The sequence below is a fragment of the Podarcis cretensis genome (genome assembly GCF_951804945.1).
Source record: "Podarcis cretensis genome assembly, chromosome: 8".
NCBI lineage: Eukaryota > Metazoa > Chordata > Lepidosauria > Squamata > Lacertidae > Podarcis > Podarcis cretensis.
In genome coordinates this window covers 8819303-8842136 of record NC_137177.1, presented here as the reverse complement: position 1 = coordinate 8842136, position 22834 = coordinate 8819303, and the positions used below count along the sequence as shown (strand labels likewise).

The following is a 22834-nucleotide window of genomic DNA, read 5'->3' as shown; positions in this document are numbered from 1 at the left end:
TCTTTGTGCTTTGCTCCTCTTGCCAGGTATTCAAGTTCACACCATCTAAGTCCTTCCAGAACGTGATTATAACCACACGTGTTGCCACTGAGAGAAATGCCATTTGTGATTTATCCATCAAGTCCTGATTCTCATTTAAATACAAATTTGATAATGCAAGCTCTGGAGACCGTGATATGCTGTTAAGTAATTTTTCTTATCTCATTAAACACTTGCTCCCCAAAATTTTCCACCACAAGTGCCTATAGCTGCCTCTGTTCCCACACGCCTGCCAGCACCTAGATGAAGTATGTTTATGCATATGTGAAAGTTTAACTAGGGTTACCATTTCTGCATTCTCTTCAACATTGATTCCTTAATGCGGTCTGAGATGCTTTTATAGAGAACCGATTTGCAACCCAAATCATTTAGGAACTCCTCCCACCTCAAAGCAACACAGATTCTACACTTTGAAGAAACACATGCTTCACTTTGTGTGATGGAAATAAGATTGCATATATTTACTTTGCACCAGTTGGTTCCAAGTTCCAGTTCTCAAGCGATGTTTGCGTTTTACTCAGCATGTATTTGTGAACAGGTGCAGGAGACAGAACACAACAGAGAGGGGAAGAGAAAGTGCTTGGAGAGTTGGACTCTCTCAGTGCCCAGTGGGACATGCCAACACCACTTTCCTTCGAAGAACTTCTGTGCTGTCTGGCTATAAAAAGACCATTCCCCCCCAAAAAAATAGTCCCACCCCCCACAAGGTCTGAGAGACAGTGGACCGGCCCCCTGCTGAAAAAATTTGCTGACCCCTTCAATAGAGCCCGAGTGGAAGAGAGAGCTATGTTTGTCAGCTCTGATTATAAGTTAAAGTTATTTATATGATGCTGAGCCTGTGCCGAATTGCACAAGACATTGCTTGGATATTTGGGATGTATCTTTGATGCTTTTGTTATGGTTTTGAAGAAAGTTCTGCAAATAAAATTTTGAATGATCACTTATGGGTCTGGACAGTGCTTCCTTCCAAAAGGAACAGTTTTCATGCTCTCAGCAAATGTGGTTAATGAATAAAGCATCATGCTTAATGATATCACCAGGGCCCACCCATATGCTGGATTCCCCCCCCCCCCGCCATTGCATTATCCCCAGATCAGGAAAAGCTGAATTAAACAGAGAGATTGTGTAGGCTGTCATTTGAATACAGCACATACATACAGGATGGGCCAAACCCACTTGCTGTGTGTCTACCGTCCCAGCCATAGCTCTGACCTGCTGCAGATTCTACCTGCTGTTGCTGCCCCAGCTGCTTAAGAAAACTTACCCTTGCCCTCCAAGCAGCTTTTCTCTCTTTAGCAGCCAGACTTGAAGATCCTGGAGTGTAGTAGCTGCTTTGTTGCTTCTTCCCCAGCTGTCACTTGAAATAAGGAAGGAACTGTGATTCGTGGGCTATTGTCTGTGGCACAGCAATGAGATAACACCTGGTGACTATTCCCACCTCATTGGCCCTAATCAGACGGTGCTATTGGCCACACAAACAACAGGAATTGTCTCCTGAGCGTGACTTCCCAAGGCAAAAGAGGCTGGGCCAACTGGATGTGCTGTTGCGGCACTTAGGAGGTAGCAGAGTTGGTGCTGAATAATAAAGACATACTTCCTTCCAATAATCTCAAGGTTGCCAGGAACAGTATTCTTCAGTCACCGAATGCCTGGGTAAACAGGAATGTTTTCAAATTCTTCCTGAAAGGTAATAATGATTGAGTCAGGCTAGGGAAGGCATTCCATTGAAAAGGCCCTGTCGTGGATCAGCAACAGCCAGGTGGCCCATGGCAGCGACAACAAGAAGGGCAGACCCACATAGAGTGCACAACAGTAATAATAATAATAATAATAATAATAATAATAATAATAATAATAATAATTTATTTATACCCCTCCCATCTGGCTGGGTTTCCCCAGCCACTCTGGGCGGCTTCCAACTGAATATTAAAAACAATATAGCACCAGACATTAAAAACTTCCCTTAACAGGGCCGCCTTCAGTTGTCTTTTAAAAGTAAAATAGTTGGTTATTGCCTTGACATCTGCTGGGAGGGCGTTCCACAGGGCAGGCGCCACTAGCGGGAAGGCCCTCTGCCTGGTTCCCTGTAACCTCACTTCTTGCAGTGAGGGAACCGCCAGAAGGCCCTCAGTGCTGGACCTCAGTGCCTGGGCTGAATGATGGGGGTGGAGACCCCCATCCAAGCAGTCCAAGCAGGAGGCCACTACAGTGTGGACAACTGAGGCCAGACTCTCCCAGGCCAGGAATGGCTATAGCCGGTGAACCAGGCTTAGCTGGGCACAAGCATTCATAGAATCATAGAATAGAATCATAGAATCATAGAGTTGGAAGAGACCACAAGGGCCATCAAGTCCAACCCCCTGCCAAGCAGGAAACACCATCAGAGCACTCCTGACATATGGTTGTCAAGCCTCTGCTTAAAGACCTCCAAAGAAGGAGACTCCACCACACTCCTTGGCAGCAAATTCCACTGTCAAACAGCTCTTACTGTCAGAAGTTCTTCCTAATGTTTAGGTGGAATCTTCTTTCTTGTAGTTTGGATCCATTGCTCCGTGTCCGCTTCTCTGGAGCAGCAGAAAACAACCTTTCTCCCTCCTCTATGTGACATCCTTTTATATATTTGAACATGGCTATCATATCACCCCTTAACCTCCTCTTCTCCAGGCTAAACATGCCCAGCTCCCTTAGCCGTTCCTCATAAGGCATCGTTTCCAGGCCTTTGACCATTTTGGTTGCCCTCCTCTGGACACGTTCCAGTTTGTCAGTGTCCTTCTTGAACTGTGGTGCCCAGAACTGGACACAGTACTCCAGGTGAGGTCTGACCAGAGCAGAATACAGTGGCACTATTACTTCCCTTGATCTAGATGCTATACTCCTATTGATGCACAGAAGCTACTTGGGACTCCAGTGAGAAGTTGGAATCCAGGAGAACTGCCCAACTACAAACTTGGTCCTTCAAGGAAGTGTAATCCCTCTCAGAACAGGATGTATACTGAATTCACAGACATGTGAACCACCCACCCACAGCACTTGCACCTTATCAAATTTACTGGCCCCCATTCAGTGCATCCAGACACCTGTCCAACACCTTCATGGTCTCTCCTGAGTCTGATGGAATGGATAGTGCTGAGTATCCTCAGCATACCGATGACATCATCCTCCAAATCCCCAGACGAGAGCTCCCAACACTCTCATATAGATGTTAAATAATATAGGAGACAGAATGGATCCCTTTAGGAGGGGGACGGACGGACGGACACCACTGCTTGTTTCTGGTCTTCACAAATACTTTTCAAATTGTCTATAAATTTACTCCAGTCTTCTGTGAATTTCTGGTCCCGCCGGTTTCGAATCCTTCCTGTTAATTTATCTAGGTCTGCATAGTCCGTTAACTTCATCTTCCGTTCTTCAATCGTCGGTAATTCTTCTTGCTTCCATTTCTGAGCCAATAATAGTATTGCTGCTGTTATTGCCTATAAAAAAAGCTTACATTCCTTTCTATTTATATCACTCCCAACAATGCCCAGTAGATGCTCCAGAGACTTTCAATGAACCTGAAACAATTGCAGCATCAAGTTCAGCATGGGTTCGGGTGATTTTGTCCTTAAAAGTGAGTCACAGCAGGATATTGACTGGTCCATTGTCAATGATACCACACGGGTCTGCCGCAGATGGTTTACCGCTCTAAGCAATTCTGCTGGGTGATTCATATTCCTTCTCTCTCTCTCTCTCTCTCTCTCTGCTTTAGAGTTTGATTTTTGCACCAAGTCTTTCTAGGGATATTTGACTCACTCACATCATTCACACAATGAAGTCAACAAAATATGTCTTTTCCTTAGAAGCAATGCAGAATTGATTAGGTAAGCGCCAGCTTTTTAGCTGTAACATTTAATGAGAATTCCTTGTTCCTTTTGGTAGGAGCAAGAAAATCATGCACCTGTTTCAAGTGAATCCAAGTGAATGGAGAATCTCCTAATGCAGAGTGAAATTCTTGTTCAGTTACAGGTCCATCATTAACAAAAAAAGTTAATGTAATAATAATAGCAGCAGTGTAAACCAGATATCAAAAGGAGTCCAAACATTTAGGTATACTGTATATTGAAAGCTCTTCTTGATGCCACTATGGGTGAGCTTTTCAGGAAAAAGGGTTCAGTAACTGGGGTGGTGGCACCACCAACAACAGATAAGTCCTTCTTCGTTGTGGTCAACCCCTTCCCTCAGTTGGCGAGGACACCTGGAGGAAGATGGACAGTTTGGTTTGTGCGAAGACATTTCTACAGGTTCTCACTTCCCAAGCCTTAAAGCCTTAAAGGTAAACACCAGCTCTGAATTGTACATGGGAACAGGACAAAAGGCAATGAAGTTCTTAAACATGGGGGCAACAGTTTCTCTCTCTTTTTTAATAATTTAAATTTTATTAGTATTTTCCACACAACAACAACACAAAAAAATAACAATACACAAAACACAAAAACCAGCATACAAAAAAACCAAATCCATATCTTACAAGTTAATAATATAAACACTAAAAGGAAAAACAAACATTGACTTCCACCAATCCCACAAGACCTCCTTTACCTCTCATTGTGTCTTCCTGTTTTCCTTATCATCTCTATCCTAGCATCTAGATATAAATCCCTCTTATCCTTTCACTTCACAAGGTTATTCCAGACTCAGCCAGATTTCTGTCCTCGAACCTTGACTTTTAAGGTATTCATTTAAACACTCCCATTCCTTTTTCACTTCACTTTTTGGTTTTTGTCTTATTATATCTGTCAATTTGGCTAATTCTAAGTACTCTGAAAGCTTACATAACCATTCTCCCCTAGTGGGTAACTGATTCCCTTTCCAATACTTACCACCAGGATTCTTGCTGCAGATGTCGCGTATAAGAAAAAAATAGTTTTGTCTTTTGGAATATCATCAACAGTTTCTCAATGCACGGTGCCAGTTAGCAGCAATTTAGCTGCTGTATTCTGTACTGACGGCAGTTTCCAAACAGTCTTCTTCAAAAGGTAGCCCCATAAACAGCACATTACAGCCATCAGTTGTGGAAGGTTTCATCTGCTCAGAGATGCTGTATTTGTAGGGTTGAAGAGGTTGAACATACCGCTCATTTTCTGTTCTATTTTCAAGTAACCAAAATCTAAGTACCTGAGTCAATTTCTCATTGGTCTACCATTGGAGAAATAAAGAAAACAATACACTTTTGCTTGCCACAACTAACAGGGTAATTATTGAAAAAGTAGCTTAATTTACTTGGTTGAAGGATAGATACATCTTACCAGGATGTTACTAATGTTCTTGAACTATTTTAAGTGATTTTTTTCATCCATGTACGATGCTGACTTTCGTTAAGACCTATGGTGATGACAATTAAATTATTGACTTATGGCGTGATATTGATTTACTTTCTGTTAACTTATTACCAAGCAAACTGGGTTCACGTAAACTTACTTCCCATCGTTGTGATGTAAAGCCATGGCTCATATTGTGTCATGATTAGCCACATCCCATTCAGTATATATTCTGCAAGATTCTGAGCCAAGAGTTGGTGTCTGGGGTTACTGCTGCTCCACTAATTCTGTGGCATGTATTTCAGCTGAAGAATCCAGGCAAGTTCAGTCCACGCTCACATTGGATATTTACCAGGTAAGTGTTTCTAATGAGTAAAAAGAAGAGAGGCAGGGATTGACTTTCTTATCTGGATATGATTTATGCACCCAGATAAGATGTTCAGGATCAGGAAATGCAGCACATTCTGAGATAAATAATTTTTTATTGATTTTTCCATGTATACTTCTTCTAACAATATATCTTTAACAATTTTTCATATTTTAACCCTCCTCCCCTGGACTTGTCTCATACTCCTGTTTTGTTTTATTTCCATATTGTTCACCTTGCGTATTGTTTCCCCCAAAATTTCTCAATACATATAGTCTTATTTTTTGTTGTATACAGTGGTGATTATTTACTCAAACCCTGCCAATGAGTCCATTTCTTTATGTTGCCTCTTCATATATGTTATAAATGGTCCCCATTCTCTTTTAAAGTCTTTGTTGTCCTTTCCATGTAATTTTTCTGTTAGTTTTGCCAGTTCTGCATATTCCATAAGTTTCCCTTGCCATTGTTCTTTCGTTGGTATTTCTTCTGTCTTCCAAGTTTACGCTAATAAAATCTTGCCGCTGTTGTTGCATACATAAATAATTTCCAATTTTATTTTTTTACATCTTGGTCTAAAATTCCTAGAAGGAATGCTTCTGGTTTCTTAACAAAAGTCTTTTTAAACATTTTTTTCAATTCATTATATATCATTTCCCAATGATTTCTAATCTTTTTGCATTCCTTTTTTTTTTTAAATGGTATTTATTAAAATTTTCCATAAAATCTTTTTTCCCAATAACATCTTTTCAGGACTTCCCCTCCCCTCCCCCTCCTGTATTCCAATTCTTACAAATAAACAAAAAAGAATTTCAACAAGTTCTTATCCCAAATTTAAACTTATTATCATTGACTCAATTTTAAAAATATTTTCCCATCCCCTAAAATTGACCTGTTCCCTTCCGCGAGTTCCCCCCTTTAATATGCAATACAGATTACAATAGAAGAAAAATAAAAAAATAATTTTACGCCCTTTGGATTCCAAATTTCCCTCCCCCCTTTCCCGGTTGCGTTCCCAATGTTCCTCGACGTCTGATATCTTCCTGGAGTTCCCACATCTCTCTAAACCATAGTCCTTTCCCAGTCATCTTTAGTTTCGAATGTCCAATCTTGGAAGGAGTCTGTCTCAAAAAAGGCCCATTTCTTCCATCCAGATTTTTATATCTAGGGGTGAAAGCTCCAATTTTATTCCTTTAAACCTGTCAAATCTGGATGTCCCAAATGTTCCCACTTCCAACTTTGTCCAGTTCTTATTATTTTTGTTGTTCTTGTTGATCTCACTCCTTTTTTTTTTTTCCTTTTTCCCTGCTCTCCTGCACAAATGTTCCAATTCCAAAAGCTTCTAATTCCTCTGCAGAGGCTTGTTATTCAAGAACAAAACATTACGTCAAGTCCTTTTCATTCTTCAATAGATAAATCTATTGTCTCCTTTAGTGCGTAGACCTCTGTAGACAAAATAGTGTTCCATTTCTGCAGTTTCCCAGGAGATAGAAAGTTCTGGTCAAATTCCACGCCAACAATACTTGTAATGTCCCTCAGCTCCTCTAGGTGGATTGCAATAACTAAATTCCCTTCCAGATCACGTCCACCAGTCAAAGTAACTTGTTATTCCTTGTTTGTAACAATTTGTATCCAATTTATAACAAATGTAACCGGCAAAGTCCTTGTAACAAAGATCTCTATTTTATTCTTCCGCTTTGACAGCTCTTTGACAGCTGTCAAAACCTCTATTTCTCTTCTCCCGGCGCTCTCACAAATCGCTCCCAGGGTTCCGGGGGGGGTGGTGGTGGTTGCTTTTTAATTCAATTCCACCTTTCTCCTCCAGCTCAGTCTTATGATTTTCCCTCGCGAAGTTAATAACTTTGTCAAAATAGGGTGGCACTCGATCTTAGTTGTCAAATCCTTTGCTTTAACTCTTCTACAACAGGGGGGGGCTGACTTCCTTTTTGCGCCTCCCCCGCTCGCTCCGAATTTTTTTAAAAAAATTATCCCCCTTTTTAGTCCAGGTTCCGATTACTCATGGGTTATTCTTTTAAGTCCAGATTTTCAATAGAAGAAGTCAGCGCTCTCCGTCGAATGGCATGCGGCTTCGCTCGGCAGGGGAAGCGAAGGACTCAAAGCACCACCACCCCCCGTCACCCGCTCCGCAGCCTTTAAAAAGGCTCCTTCGCGGGTCGGGGGGCGCAAAAGGTGCCAGCCGAGTCACCATGTCCATGGGTTTCAGCGCCCATGGTTTTTGAGGGTCCCCGCGTCGCCCGTGTGGTAGGACCCAGCCCCTGCCGAGCAGGCTCCCTCCGGAGCTCGGAGGGAGTCCGCCATTCGGCGATGGTGCCAACCCGGAAGTCTCTCTAATCTTTTTGCATTCCCACCACATATGATAGAATGTCCCATCCTTTTCCTTTACATTTCCAACAAGTTTTTGATCCCTTTTTATACATTTTGACCACTTTCTCTGGTGTTATATACCATCTATGCATCATTTTCATATAATTCTCTTTCAATAAGATACAATCTGTAAATTTTAGGTTCACCTTCCACATCTTTAGGAAATGCAGCACATCCTAAGCATGTGCACTGAGAAGTCCTATATTGTCCAGCTCAGCTTTAGCAAGGTGGTGGTCTCCTGTATCTTCAGAATATAGCCTAGGACTTCTATCCAGCATGACTGTTCCCAGTCACCAGTCTAGCTGCTGCATTCTGGATTAGTTGTAATTTCTGAGTCATCTTCAAAGGTAGCCCCACGAAGAGCCCATTGCAGTAGTCCAAGCAGGAGATAATTCACCTCTCTAGTGAGACAGTCTGCGGGCAGGTAGGCTCTCAGCCGGTGTACCAGATGGAGCTGGTAGACAGCTGCCCTGGATCCAGAGTTGACCTGTGCCTCCATTTACAGCTGTGAGTCCAAAATGACTCCCAGGGGCATAGTTACCTCATTCAGGACCAGGGAGTCCCTCACACCCACCTGCCCCATATCCCCCCAAAACAGTACTTCTGTCTTGTCAGGATTCAACCTCAATCCATTAACCGCCATCTATCCTCCAACCTGGGACGCTTGTGGTGCTGTGAGTTAAACCACAGAGCCTAGGATTTGCCGATCCAAAGGCCGGCGGTTCGAATCCCCACGACGAGGTGAGCTCTCATTGTTCGGTCCCTGCTCCTGCCAACCTAGCACTTCGAAAGCATGTCAAAGTGCAAGTAGATAAATAGGTACCGCTCTGGCGGGAAAGTAAATGGCGCTTCCGTGCACTGCTCTGGTTCGCCAGAAGCGGCTTAGTCATGCTGGCCACATGACCCGGAAGCTGTACGCCGGCTCCCTCGGCTAATAAAGCGGAATGAGCACCGCAACCCCAGAGTCGGCCACAACTGGACCTAATGGTCAGGGGTCCCTTTACCTATCCTCCAACCACCCTCAGACACTCATGCACATAAATGCTGGAGAGATAGTTATTCAAGTATCCAGGCTTTAACCAGCACCCTTAAACTGAGCCTGCAGATGACTGGGGAGATGTGTAGGGATGGTGGGACTTGTCAGCAGCCCAGCATGAATTTATCATGTACAGCCCACCACTTTTCACACTATCTTCAAAGTAGCCTTCCAAGCAAATCAGTGCCCAATCAAAGACACTCATGCTATGTATTTTTTTGACAGCTGCTGAAGTTTGCCAGCCACAAAGATGAGTGATCCAGAGCACCAAGCACTGATGAGGGACCATCCAGGTGTGTCATTATTATTACGTACATCAGTTTTCCCTCTCAGCTGCCAGACCCAGAAGGCTCTGGCAGCGATGGCCCTTTCCGATCACTCCAGGAATGGGTTCCTGAGTGCCGTTGCCTACAAATCGTCCTACTGCATTGTGGTGCAGAATGGGTGGAACTGAGCAGGGGGCCATATTTGTGTGGGATGTAAACACAAGAGCAGTCAATGACAACATTCCTAGAGTGTACATGTTAGAACATGGGGAGGGATGTCTGTCCAGCAAGCAGGTAAACTTCCTGGGGACGGACTTCCTCCGCATGTGACCAGAGGTGGGTGTGGCCTCACCTGTGCAGGTGATAAAAGCACAGGGCAGGCAGCCATTCTCTTTCTTGCCTCTTGTCTCTCTCTCTGCCATTTTCCTTCCATGAGGAAACATCTAAGGATGCTCTCTTGGCTCCCAGCCAAGAGAGGAGATAAGGACTATCTTGCTACAAGATAGTTTCTATGTGCATGTAACCTTTTTAAGCCTGCCTACCTTCTGGGATCATATTGTGAACAGAACGTGAGTAAACTCTTTTATACTTTTATAAAGACTGTGTCGTGTCTTGTATTTTAAGAGGGAACAAAGGGGAAATTACCAGAGTAATTATTATAGAGGTTCTAGCGAACCTGTGCAAGCGTTACCGTTGCGAACTTAAAGGGGAATGCCATAAACTCTGCTGATATTTTGGGAACTTGTTAGCACAAGTTGGATTAGGATATAATCTCACAATATATCCTCTCCTGCATCCCTGAACATTCCCACAATTTGCCCATTCCATTCCCCTCTTGGCATCTTCAAATCTTTATGCTGTCTGTGCAAAAGTGGTCAATGGTGCCCTCTTTGATCACCTTTGTTGAGTTTGCTTCTCTTCCACTGATAGCAGAAATGTCATGGTTTACTGTCGCAGCCCAGGTGCTTTCATGGTTAAATGTGTCATTAAGTCAGCCTTCTGCCAGTCCACTGTTTGGTCACCATGATGGACAATTCCTCATTAAATAGCAGTTAGGGGCTATTACAAATCATGGCTTCACGTGGCTGGGGATGGATGTGTCCTGGTTTGGTAAAGTTTCTTTTTTGCACTGAATCTGCTGCTAGCAATTTGGGTTTCGGTAGCAAGGATATATGGCAGACTTGGCATTTGGAGCTTTCCAGCCCTATGTTAGGCCATCTAAGGGCCCACATTGGTTATAGTTCCACCTGACATGCATCTCACAGTATTTATTGGTGTCTACAGCAGACATGTCCAAAATCCATTTCGGGTGCCTAATCTGGCCCGCCAATCAGTTTATTTCCTTATTTAAAAACCTCAACAACTCCAACCCAATTTTTCAATCCTAAGAAAAGCTCAACAACTTGGGTTGGCCCTTTGGTCAGCCCCCACGGCCCTTCACTTCATCAAATCTGGCCCTCTTTGAAAAAAGTTTGGACACCACTGGTCTACAGCATGGTCCTTTGGGTCAGTCAGAGGGTGTACAAAACTGGTCACTGAATGTAGTTCAGTCTCAGTCACTGCGCTTCAGTGCATTGGATGGGCAGGCGTTGTATGAGGTGGGATTGCCTCCTGCCCACATTGTTTGACCCTGTGCTTTTGCAGCATCCTTTTCAGATCCTGGTTGTTCATGTGGGTACCCAAGCCTGCCTTGAACTCTTTATTTCATGCCTATGGTTGCCATAGGATGTGCCCACTTAAACTCCCTTTGTTGCTGCAACTACTAACCACCTGGTTTTTAAGATTTTTTTTTCTTTCTTTTTTCCTGTAAAATGGGTTATAATTGTACAGTTGAAACCCATGAAGCCGTTTACTGCAAAGCCCTGGCAAAGTCTCTGCAAAATATCGACCCACCAGTGACAATGGGATTCTACGCACCATGGGGGAGAAGCAAAAGAAGGCTCCTAGATGAAATTGAAAGTAAGTACCATTGACTCGAAAAAGAATAGTCAAAGCTGTATTTAAATATCCCAGAAAGGGATGCAGAAGGTAAGGGGTGTGAAGTTAATTGGCAAGGCATGGGATATTTCTTGCAAAGAAAGCCTGCATCAGGGAAGCTCAGTGGCTAAGGGCCAGGAGAATGCCAGATTAAGTACTCAACACACAATTATTATTTTTAAGGCATACGTCTAGTAATTTGTTTATAATAATGTGTATACCCTATTTTTCCTCCACGGAGCTGCCTTGTATCACAACAAACCTGTGAGATGGGTTGGGCTGAGAGGCAGTGATTGGCCCAGTGAGCTTCATGGCTGACCTATGAATTGCACTTTCTTCTCACAGGTCCCAGTCCAACAAACTAACTACTAACTCCACATTCTTTTACATTGCTGTGTCTTCATACTCACACCAATCTGGTATCTGGAATTTGGTGATGCCCTGCTAAAGCACATAGTCTAGATACAGACCAAATAAAAGAACAGATTAAAGAGGAAGTGGTCTCCTGTTCCAAACCAGCTTGTGAGCCGGTAGATTTCTGTTATTAAGGTTCAATCCCCAGCATCTCCAGTTAGGGCTGGGAATATCCTCTGCCAGAAAACCACTGGGGAGCTAATGACTGTCAGTGCAGGTAGATATGGAGCTATATATCCAGAATGCGGCAGCTAGACTGGTGACTGGGGGCGGCCGCCGAGACCACATAACACCGGTCTTGAAAGACCTACACTGGCTCCCAGTACGTTTCCGAGCACAATTCAAAGTGTTGGTGTTGAGCTTTAAAGCCCTAAAAGGCCTCGGCCTAGTATATCTGAAGGAGCGTCTCCACCTCCATTGTTCTTCCCGGACGCTGAGGTCCGGCGCCGAGGGCCTTCTGGTGGTTCCCTCCCTGCGAGAAGCAAAGCTACAGGGAACCAGGCAGAGGGTTTTCTCGGTAGTGGTGTCCGCCCTGTGGAACGCCCTCCCACCAGATGTCAAAGAGATAAACAACTACCTGACATTTAGAAGACATCTGAAGGCAGCCCTGTTCAGGGAAGCTTTGAGTGTGTGACATTTTAATGTCTTTTTAATCTTCGTTGGAAACTGCCCAGAGTGGCTGGGGAAACCCAGCCAGATGCGCGGGGTACAAATAAATTATTTTTATTATTATTATTATTATTATTATTATTATTATTATTATTAATAATAATTATTACTACTATATAGACCAATTGTCTGATTCAGTATAAGGTAGTTTCCTATGTTCCTAAGTGATGACCAGAAAATGACCGACCCCCCCCCCAGCTATGGACTGCAGCCGACTCATCTCATCTGTGATGATGAGTACAGATTGGTACAAATGCTGTGCTTCTTGATCAAGGTGTCTCCCCTGCCAGGTAAGAAAGAAGATAGAACGATATTCCTCTATGCCACCACAGCAGCGAGAATTTTATTGGCACAATATTGGAAAGTGGAAACTATCCCCAATATAAATGATTGGCAAATTAAAATGATAAATTATGCTGAGCTTGATAAATTAACAGGTAAATTAAGAGACCACGATGAACAGAAATCTCTGAAAAATTGGAGTAAATACTGGAACTATATTGGAATAAATGCTTAATGTGATTGGCGGGGTCAGAACAATACTACCAGCGTGTGAATTTAGGCCTATAGATTAAAAATCAAATACGTAATGGAAGCAGATATTTGATACTTACCAAAAGGATGGAAGGAAGTCCAGGAGGTGGTTTTTGCGCGTGTGGTTTTTTTTTTTTTTTTTTTAAATGTTTACTGTTTTGTGAAACAGCCAGATTAATCTATCTTTGTATAGTTAGAGAGAGGAAAAAGTTGGCTTGTATATCCTGACGCTTTTTTGTTTTGTTTTGTTATAATTTTTTCTTTTGTATCTGTTTGTATGTTTGTTATGTGTATAACCTCAATAAAAATGTATTTGGAAAAAAAAAACAACAAATGCTGTGCTTCTGCTTTCTTTTACAGGCCACATGCCCACAGAGGGGGAGAAAAGTGGGGGAAAGTATTCCCTGCTTTCACTCATTTGGCATATGATTTTTTGTTACCCTGCTTCCGGTTCTGAAGTACTCAAAGGTACGCGGTACATCTTCATCAATTTTGATGCCTGGGAGTATGTAGGATGTGACCACATCTGGGCTGGCATTCTTACAGCGCTGCTTGACGGAATCGAAGGGAAGAACAAAGCACTTTTTACAACTTTTATGATCCTTGATGGACAATCTCTGAAAAAAACAAAGAGCAAGAAATGGGTTTTTAAAGGATGGGGGAAGCTCTTCATTCCTGTTATAACAGGTTTGAGTCTTCTTTTAACAGCAGCTAGCATGTTGATAAAGGAAGGTAAATTTGATTCGCGCTATGGATCCACTGCTTTAGTAGGGGCTATTCTGTTTATCACTCCTTTCATACATGTAATGACCAAGTTCTACTTCACACTGAAAAAGAAGCTTCAGACAGAAATTGACAGAAACACCCTCAGTGCCAAGCTGGGCTTCATGCGTTTTGTGAAAGAATTAGTGGGAACCATAGCTAATTTCCTCCAGTTCCTGGGATGGATAGAGAAGCGAGAGATCCGGGTAGTCCTGAAGATCATCAATTTGGACAGGTGCACTCAGGACAAAGTGGTGGATGTTCTGGATGCCATAAACATACTTCTTTCCAACAAAGATGCCCCATTTATCTCCATCTTGGCTGCCGATCCAAGCATCCTTGTGGAATGTATTCAAAGAGAAAAGAAACACACGAATGGCTACTTGTACTTAGACCGAATTGTGTCCTTGCCCTTCTCCCTGCCGCATATGACTCCCAAGGACAAATTAAGGCTGGTCAATGAGATCCTGAAGGTGGATTATCAGAATCCAGCTGCATGCTCTTGCGAGGAAAGCAACATCAAGATCAAGGTGGTAGGCTTAGAAGACCCCAGTTGTAGCGAAAAGTTAATTATCTGTAAGCACTTGATGAATAACGAATACATTCCAGGGAATTCTGCGCAACTGAAGAGGGTGGTGAACACAGTCCTGACCATCTTGTCCATTACCAAGCTGGAATCAGAGGCTCCCTGGAAATATGAGGAAAAAATCAGCATTGAAGAACTGATAGACTGGGTTGTTCTTTCCAACTGCTGGCCTTGCCGCCTGAGCTGGATTTTGCAATGTGAGGAAGATGCCAGACAGCAAAGAAAGCTTGAGGAAAACCAGAAGGAGGAAGCAGATAGAAAAGAAGGAAGCCGACTATGGAGGGAAGAAGAGGGAGATGGCAAAACCTTACTGGAGATTTACAATGATAATGAGCCAGCACTGGCTAAGATTAAGAATGATATAAAAAGACTTCTGGAACTGGATGGCGACCCTGATCTTTTCAGAAATTTTTTGGCCACCAGGTCCCAGATCACAGCAAAGTGGGCGAGATATCTGGCAAATTTCCTGGTCAGTTTGGATTTCTCTTTGAAAAGGCCATTTGAGTTGCTACGGGGTCTGAACAGCATAACAGCAGAGGAAGAAACAAGTCACCAGCCACTGAGTGTCACAACAAGAAATCAAAATCCCAACAGTTTGAAAACACATATGCTTAGCAGCCAAGACAGTCCTCCTAAGCTGTGCTAGACAGACCGTTGGAAGTTGTATCTAGATGGAACTAGGCTGAGCTCAGTGATTTGATCTTTGCCTCTTATAATTACCGTAAATCCACAATTACTAGGGGGTTACCACAGTTCACAAATAGAGCCAAAATTGCATATTGTGGGATTACCAAAGCCATTCCCCCCCCAGAACCCTGTCCTCTTTCCACCTGCTTTTTACGTTTATTTTTTGCCACACCGTAAAGCTGAATATACACAAATTAAATGGTCTACTTTAATATTTAACTTATTTTATCTTTTATTGTTATGCTGCTATCTGTTTCTTGAGATTATATTGTTGCTATTACTCTGTATTTTTATCTTTCATTGATTTATTTAAGGTTTTTATTAACACTTTTCAGGCAATCCTCAGTGTAGCTTACATAAAAAACTCTTGTGTCAATAAAAATGTATCTTTATGTTTCATTCTTTAATAATAACAATAGTACAGTATTTCAGAGTTCAAAGCATTTCTTTATTGTCTTGGTTCCTCCTTGCAAAGGTTGGCTGATATTTGTGTTTCTATTTATTCCAATTATTCATTAAATTTCTATCCCTCCATTCCTCCCAAAGGCCCTAGGTTGACAAACAACAAAGCTGCAAAACTATAAAAATAAAAATATTTAAAACATCGTTAACAGCTAAACATGTTAAATATACTAAGGACTGGGTAAAACAGAATCCTGGCTCAAGATGCTACTTTATATCGGACTGGTGGGAAATGGTGAGGTATGAACCAAACTTCTTCTCAAGTAAACCTATAATTCTATAATCCATTCAAATATATTCAGGGCTATATGTTTAAGGATGGAAACGAGAGTGAGCGAAAGCGGGGGAACTATATCTTGGGAATACTTGATTTGATGTGAGGCAGCTGATTTGCTGTGGGCTGGAATATTATGCTGTTTGCTTTCACCTATGCCCAATCTTTGTAAATATATCCAAATATTACCAACTGCCATGAGTCTCCAGTGATGTATCCTTCTTGTTAGAGCTGAACCCAGAAAAGCACCATCCCTGAAATTTATTGCCACTTGGAGTGCGGAACCTATAACACTAATGTGTGAAACAAAAAAACTACAGGAACTGAAAAAAGAAAAAAGAAAGAAAGTGGAGGATGTCCCACATGAGCTATATTTAATAAAGATATGCCAATCCAACCAACACATGTTTTTTTATTTCATTCCCCTTGATATTTTTAGTTCAGTAGTTAATTTTTCTATCAGCACCAATTGCCAGTCTTTTTAATACCATGTGGTCAATGTCACAACCAATATACCGTACTTTTCCGTGTATAAGACTAGTGTTTTGTGTGCTTTTTTACTTTAAAAGAAGGTCAAAAATCTGGGGGCATCTTATACACGGATAGTGCATATGCCCATTTTCTAAATTTGGGGTTCCCAAAAGTAGAGGGCGTCTTATACATGGGGGCGTCTTATACACAGAAAAATACGGTAAATTTCAAATAAATTTCAGTATCCAGCTATTACAAGCCATGATGCTAATAAAAGCTGGCCAATAAGATGCTTAAAATGCAGGTGCATATTGTCCCCTATGTAAAGTTTAAATAAAGCCTCCGTATATATTTTCTTTCACAATGAACTCATTTAGTTAATACAGTCTATGTGGGGTGTGAATCATCTCTCCACAGCAGCACTTTAAGCATGGCATGGTCAGATGCCTCCTTGGACCTCTCTCTGCTATTTCCACCCTCGACACCAGACTGGAGGAAATCAGTATAAAATAGGTTCTTGTGTGAACAGCATGCCTAGGAGAGGAAAATGTGTGATTATGCTCTCCATGCTGTAGGTGGCGCCAGGTGTCCACTAAATCATGTTCCTCAAAATGTTTAAGCCCAGTAAAAGGTAAAGCCGCTGCTTGTCCACCAGGTATCTCTTATATACAGCAACCCAGGCCTTGTGGGCGGGAAGGGGGGTTGCAGTGATTTTTAGGAAGTCATTAGTTTGCACCAGGCATCCTATTGGGAAGGACTCAGTTCTCTGAGTGCATTCCAGTAGCACCTTAAAGACCAACTAAGTTAGTTCTTGGTATGAGCTTTCGTGAAGTGTGCATGCACACGAAAGCTCATACCAAGAACTAACTTAGTTGGTCTTTAAGGTGCTACTGGAAGGATTTTTTTTTGTTTTGACTATGGCAGACCAACACGGCTACCTATCTGTAACTGGAACTCTGAGTGCATGTTCTGGAAGTTGGGCAATAGGGGCAGTATAGGATTCCTTTTGGTGTACCAACCTCCCCGCTGCACCAAGGATTCCCTGCCCGAGCTGCTTCAGGTCATGGTGAATGTTCTCCTGGAGACATGTAGTTTTGGTTGTCCTAGGAGATTTTAACATCCATGCCGACGTGACCTTACAAGGGGCCGCTCGGGACTTCGTGGAAAGCATGGTCTCCATGGGGCTGTCCCTGAATATGTCTGGCCCAACCCATAGCCAATGACATGCCTTGGACCTGGTGTTCACCTCTATGGATGTTGGTGATCTGACACTAAGTAAAAGCGAAACGAAAGAAGTGCCATGGTCAGATCACTTCCTAGTGCAACTGGACTTCTCCAGGACCCTTCCCCTCTGCAGGGAGGTGGGACCAATTCGGATAATAATAATAATAATTTATTATTTGTACCCCGCCCATCTGGCTGGGTTTCCCCAGCCACTCTGGGCGGCTTCCATAAAAACCAGAAATACACTAAAATATCACAGATTAAAAACTTCCCTGAACAGGGCTGCCTTAAGATGTCTTCTGAATGTCAGGTAGTTATATATCGCTTTGACATCTGATGGGAGGGCGTTCCACAGGGCGGGTGCCACTACCGAGAAGGCCCTCTGCCTGGTTCCCTGTAGCTTTGCTTCTCGTAATGAGGGAACCGCAAGAAGGCCCTCGGCGCTGGACCTCAGCGTCCGGGCAGAACGATGGGGGTGGAGACGCTCCTTCAGGTATACTGGGCCGAGGCCGTTTAGGGCTTTAAAGGTCAACACCAGCACTTTGAATTGTGCTCGGAAACGTACTGGGAGCCAATGTAGGTCTTTCAAGACTGGTGTTATGTGGTCTCGGCGGCCGCCCCCAGTCACCAGTCTAGCTGCCGCATTCTGGATTAGTTGTAGTTTCCGAGTCACCTTCAAAGGTAGCCCCACGTAGAGCGCATTGCAGTAGTCCAAGCGGGAGATAACTAGAGCATGCACCACTCTGGCGAGACAGTCCGCGGGCAGGTAGGGTCTCAGCCTGCGTACCAGGTGGAGTTGGTAGACAGCTGCCCTGGATACAGAATAGACCTGCGCCTCCATGGACAGCTGTGAGTCCAAAATGACTCCCAGGCTGCGCACCTGGTCCTTCAGGGGCACAGTTACCCTATTCAGGACCAGGGAGTCCTCCACACCAGCCCACCCTCTGTCCCCCAAAAACAGTACTTCTGTCTTGTCAGGATTCAACCTCAATCCATTAGCTGCCATCCATCCTCCAACCGCCTCCAGGCACTCACACAGGACCTTCACCGCCTTCACTGGTTCTGATTTGAAAGAGAGGTAGAGGTGGGTATCATCTGCATATTGATGGACACCCAGTCCAAACCCCCTGATGATCTCTCCCAGCGGCTTCATATAGATGTTAAAAAGCATGGGGGAGAGGACGGAACCTTGAGGCACTCCACAAGTGAGGGCCCAGGGGTCTGAATACTCATCCCCCACCACCACTTTCTGAACACGGTCCAGGAGGAAGGAGCGAAACCACTGTATAACAGTGCCCCCAGCTCCCAGCCCCTCTAGACGGTCCAGAAGGATGTTATGGTCGATTGTATCAAAGGCCGCTGAGAGATCCAGCAGAACTAGGAAACAACTCTCACCTTTGTCCCTAGCTCGCCAGAGATCATCAACCAGCGCGACCAAGGCAGTTTCAGTCCCATGATGAGGCCTGAATCCCGATTGGAAGGGATCCAAATGGTCCGCATCCTCCAGGCGTGCCTGGAGTTGTTCAGCAACCACGCGCTCAATCACCTTGCCCAAGAATGGAAGATTTGAGACTGGGCGATAGTTGGCCATACTAGCCGGGTCTAAAGATGGTTTTTTAAGAAGCGGTTTAATGACCGCCTCTTTCAGCGGATCTGGGAATGTTCCCTCACAGAGGGAAGCATTCACCACCCCGCAGAGCCCATCGCCCAGCCCTTCCCGGCTTGCTTTTATTAGCCAGGATGGGCAAGGATCCAGGAGACAGGTGGTTGGTTTCACGCGTCCAAGCAGCCTGTCCACATCCTCGGGGGTAATGGATTGAAATCGATTCCATGCAACTTGACCTGACAGAGCTCTAGCACTCTCCCGCCCCAGCCCTGCTTCCACGGTGGTGTCTAGCTCCTTCCGAATATGAGTGATTTTATCTGCAAAAAACTTTGCAAAATCGTTGCAGGAGATCTTGGGGTCTTTACAAAGCCCCGGTGGTAAAGGTGGTTCTGTTAAATTATGAACCACCTGAAAAAGTCTCCTGCTACTATTTTCTGCAGATGCAATAGAGGCGATGAAGAAAGTCTTCTTCGCCGTCACTATCGCCACTTGGTAGGCTCGACGTTGAGCTCTAACCTGCGTCTGGTCAGATTCGGAGTGAGTTTTTTGCCACCGACGCTCTAGCCGTCTCAGCGATTGTTTCATCGCCCTCAGCTCCGAAGAAAACCACGGAGCTGTCCGGGCTCCATGCAATCGGAGAGGGCGCTTCGGAGCCAGACAGTCGATAGCCCTGGTTAACTCCGCATTCCAGCGGGCCACCAGGGAATCAGCTGAAAGGCCATCAACATGGGATAAAGTATCCCCTACCACTCTCTGGAAACCATTTGGATCCATTAAGTGGCGGGGGCGGACCATCCGAATTGGTCCCACCTCCCTGCAGAGGGGAAGGGTCGCGGAGAAGTCCAGTTGCACCAGGAAGTGATCTGACCATGGCACTTCTTTTGTTTCACTTTTACTTAGTGTCAGATCACCCACGTCACTAGAGGTGAACACCAGGTCTAAGGCATGTCCATGACTATGAGTTGGGCCAAACTTATTCAGGGAAAGCCCCATGGAGGCCATGCTTTCCACGAAGTCCCGAGCAGCCCCTTGTAAGGTCGTGTCGGCATGGATGTTAAAATCCCCTAGGACAACCAAACTAGGTGTCTCCAGGAGAAAATCCGCCACGACCTGAAGCAGCTCAGACAGGGAATCCTTGGTGCAGCGGGGAGGTCGGTACACCAAAAGGAATCCTGTACTGCCCCTATTGCCCAACTTCCAGAACATGCACTCAGAAAACTGGATCTTCCCAGTAAGATGCCTGGTGCAAGCTAGTGACTTCCTAAAAATCACTGCAACCCCCCCTCCCCGCCCACATGACCTGGGTTGCTGTGTGTAAGAGAAACCTGGTGGGCAAGCAGCGGCAAGGACAGGCCCATCTGCTTCCTCCAACCAGGTCTCTGTCACACATGCCAGGTCAAATCCTCCATCCACAATCAGGTCGTGGATGGCAGTGGTTTTATTCATCATTGACCTGGCATTACACAGCAACACCTTCAGTTCATGTAGGTTTCCCCTGTTGATTCCAGTATCCATCCGGTCAAGGCCAGACCCGGAGGCAGGGATAGTCTTCAAACAACGACTAAACCTGCCTCCTCGGTAATGACATGGTCTGGTCTTAGCGTAACTCCGCCTCCTGCCCATGATCACCGAGATCGGATGTCCCAGTGCTTCCCCCCCTGTGGAACTTGTCCCAGCCATCGTGTTGGCTGGGGCCCCACTCCCAGGCAGCCCTGATCTAGCCCCTTCAAAACAAAACACAAACTATACAGAACCAATAAAACAACAACAAAAAGGAACAGAACAATCATACTAAAATTAATCCCCAACCAAATATCCATCCCACCCACCCCCAACAATGGAAAAAAAAGAAATAAGGAAATAAAAATTTAAATTGCCACCGACTGCTTGAGGACATATTAAAGCACATTAATCACCCAGCCGATGGACTGCCCCCGCCACTTAATGGATCCAAATGGTTTCCAGAGAGTGGTAGGGGATGTTTTATCCCATGTTGATGGCCTTTCAGCTGATTCCCTGGTGGCCCGCTGGAATGGGGAGTGTTCTCGAAGCTACCAGCATGAGTTTGACCAAACTGCAGGAGGCAGTGGAAGACAGGAGTGCCTGGCGTGCTCTGGTCCATGGGGTCATGAAGAGTCGGACACGACTAAATGACTAAACAACAACATTGACTGTTTGGCTCCGAAGCGCCCTCTCTCATTGCATGGAGCCTGGATAGCCCCGTGGTTTTCCACAGATCTAAGGGCAATGAAACAATTGCTGAGAAGGCTAGAGCGCCGGTGGTGGATAACTCATTCTGAAGCTGACCGGACACGGGTTAAAGCTCAATGTCGAGCCTACCAAGTAGTGGTAGTGACGGCAAAGAAGACTTTCTTCATCGCCTCTATTGCATCTGCAGAAAACAGCAGCAGGAGACTATTTCAGGTGGTTTGCAATTTAGTGGAACAACATGATCTCCTGCAATGATTTTGCAAAGTTTCTTGCAGATAAAGTCGCTCAGAATTAGGAAGTGGTAGACTCCACTGTGGGAGCAGGGCCGGGGTGGGAGAGTGCTAGAGTCCTGTCTAGTCAAGTTGCGTGGGGTCAGTTCCAATCTGTTACACCCGAGGATGTGGACAGGCTGCTTGGACGAGTGAAACCAACCACCTGTCTCCTTGATCCTTGCCCATCCTGGCTTATAAAAGCTTAAAGGCTGTCAAATGGCTGTTGACCTGAATTAGGGTTGTAAATTGAAGCACAGGTGACCCTGCAATAATTCTTTAACAAAGATGAGACAACTGCCATCATCTGCTGGAGCCCCATGCCTCCTAGTGATTTGGATGAACCTGGAGAGGTGAATTGCACACTGTGCCCTTGATGTTTAAGCAAACAATTGGTGGGCCTCTTTATGGTGGGTTTCTTGTAAGTACAAGCACACCCGTTTTCTCCCTTTTTATAGCATTTAAAACTTTTGTTGTTGTTCAGTCGTGTCCGACTCTTCGTGACTCCATGAACCAGAGCACACCAGGCACTCCTGTCTTCCACTGCCTCCTGCAGTTTGGTCAAGCTCATGTTGGTAGCTTCGAGAACACTGTCCAACCGTCTCATCCTCTGTCGTCCCCTTCTCCTTCTGCCCTCCATCTTTCCCAACATCAGGGTCTTTTCCAGGGAGTCTTCTCTTCTCATGAGGTGGCCAAAGTATTGGAGTCTCCAGCTTCAGGACCTGTCCTTCCAGTGAGCATTCAGGGCTGATTTTCTTAAGAAATTAAAGGAAATTTCCTTAAGAAATTAAAGGAAATTTCCTTAAGAAATTAAAGGAAAAGAAATTTCCTTTAAAACTGTACATCAATCAAAATAGTGCCCCAGCTCCACAAACGTAGAGTTAACTGTTTCAAATCAGTACCCACCCCCACCATATTTGCCTCATATAAGATAGCAGCAACCTTAGCAAAGAGACTGTATATATTCCAGAACTGCGCTTTCTGAATCAAAACCAAAAACAAACAATAGATTTTAAACTTAAATACCCCTCTCCCCCTCCCCCCCCCAAATTAGGCCATTGGGCAATAACTTAACGGATCGTCAAAAATGTTGCAAAATGATGTGCAAGGTTTTGAGTTCTGCAAAACTCTTCATCAGGGTTGATGGTACACAAACTGGGTTGGAAGGGATCAGACCACCCTCCCCCACCCCCAGAAACAACTAGGGTGGATGTTGAGGTCTGGATATAGACTCAACTTGAAGATGGAGATTGCAGGTTAGATCAGGTAGCAGCTTATACCTGGCATAAAAGCAGCAATGG

General features: G+C 44.4%; 1 protein-coding gene and 1 long non-coding RNA gene across 2 annotated transcripts in view; one reads left to right on the top strand and one right to left on the bottom strand.

Annotated features, from left to right (window-relative positions):
* LOC307221396 overlaps nucleotides 1-22834 on the bottom strand; it is a 50175-nt gene that overhangs the window by 16468 nt on the left and 10873 nt on the right. Inside the window, exons 3-4 of the long non-coding RNA XR_013841365.1 lie at nucleotides 13422-13596; nucleotides 1304-1719 (exon numbers count right to left, since the gene is read on the bottom strand). This is a non-coding gene — a long non-coding RNA (uncharacterized lncRNA). The remainder of the gene's footprint in view (nucleotides 1-1303; nucleotides 1720-13421; nucleotides 13597-22834) is intronic.
* Nucleotides 13744-15122, top strand: LOC307221243 (NTPase KAP family P-loop domain-containing protein 1-like). The gene has a single exon (XM_079985641.1). It carries the CDS (start codon nucleotides 13788-13790, stop codon nucleotides 14973-14975), a length of 1188 nt encoding a protein of 395 aa, XP_079841767.1. The 5' UTR covers nucleotides 13744-13787; the 3' UTR covers nucleotides 14976-15122.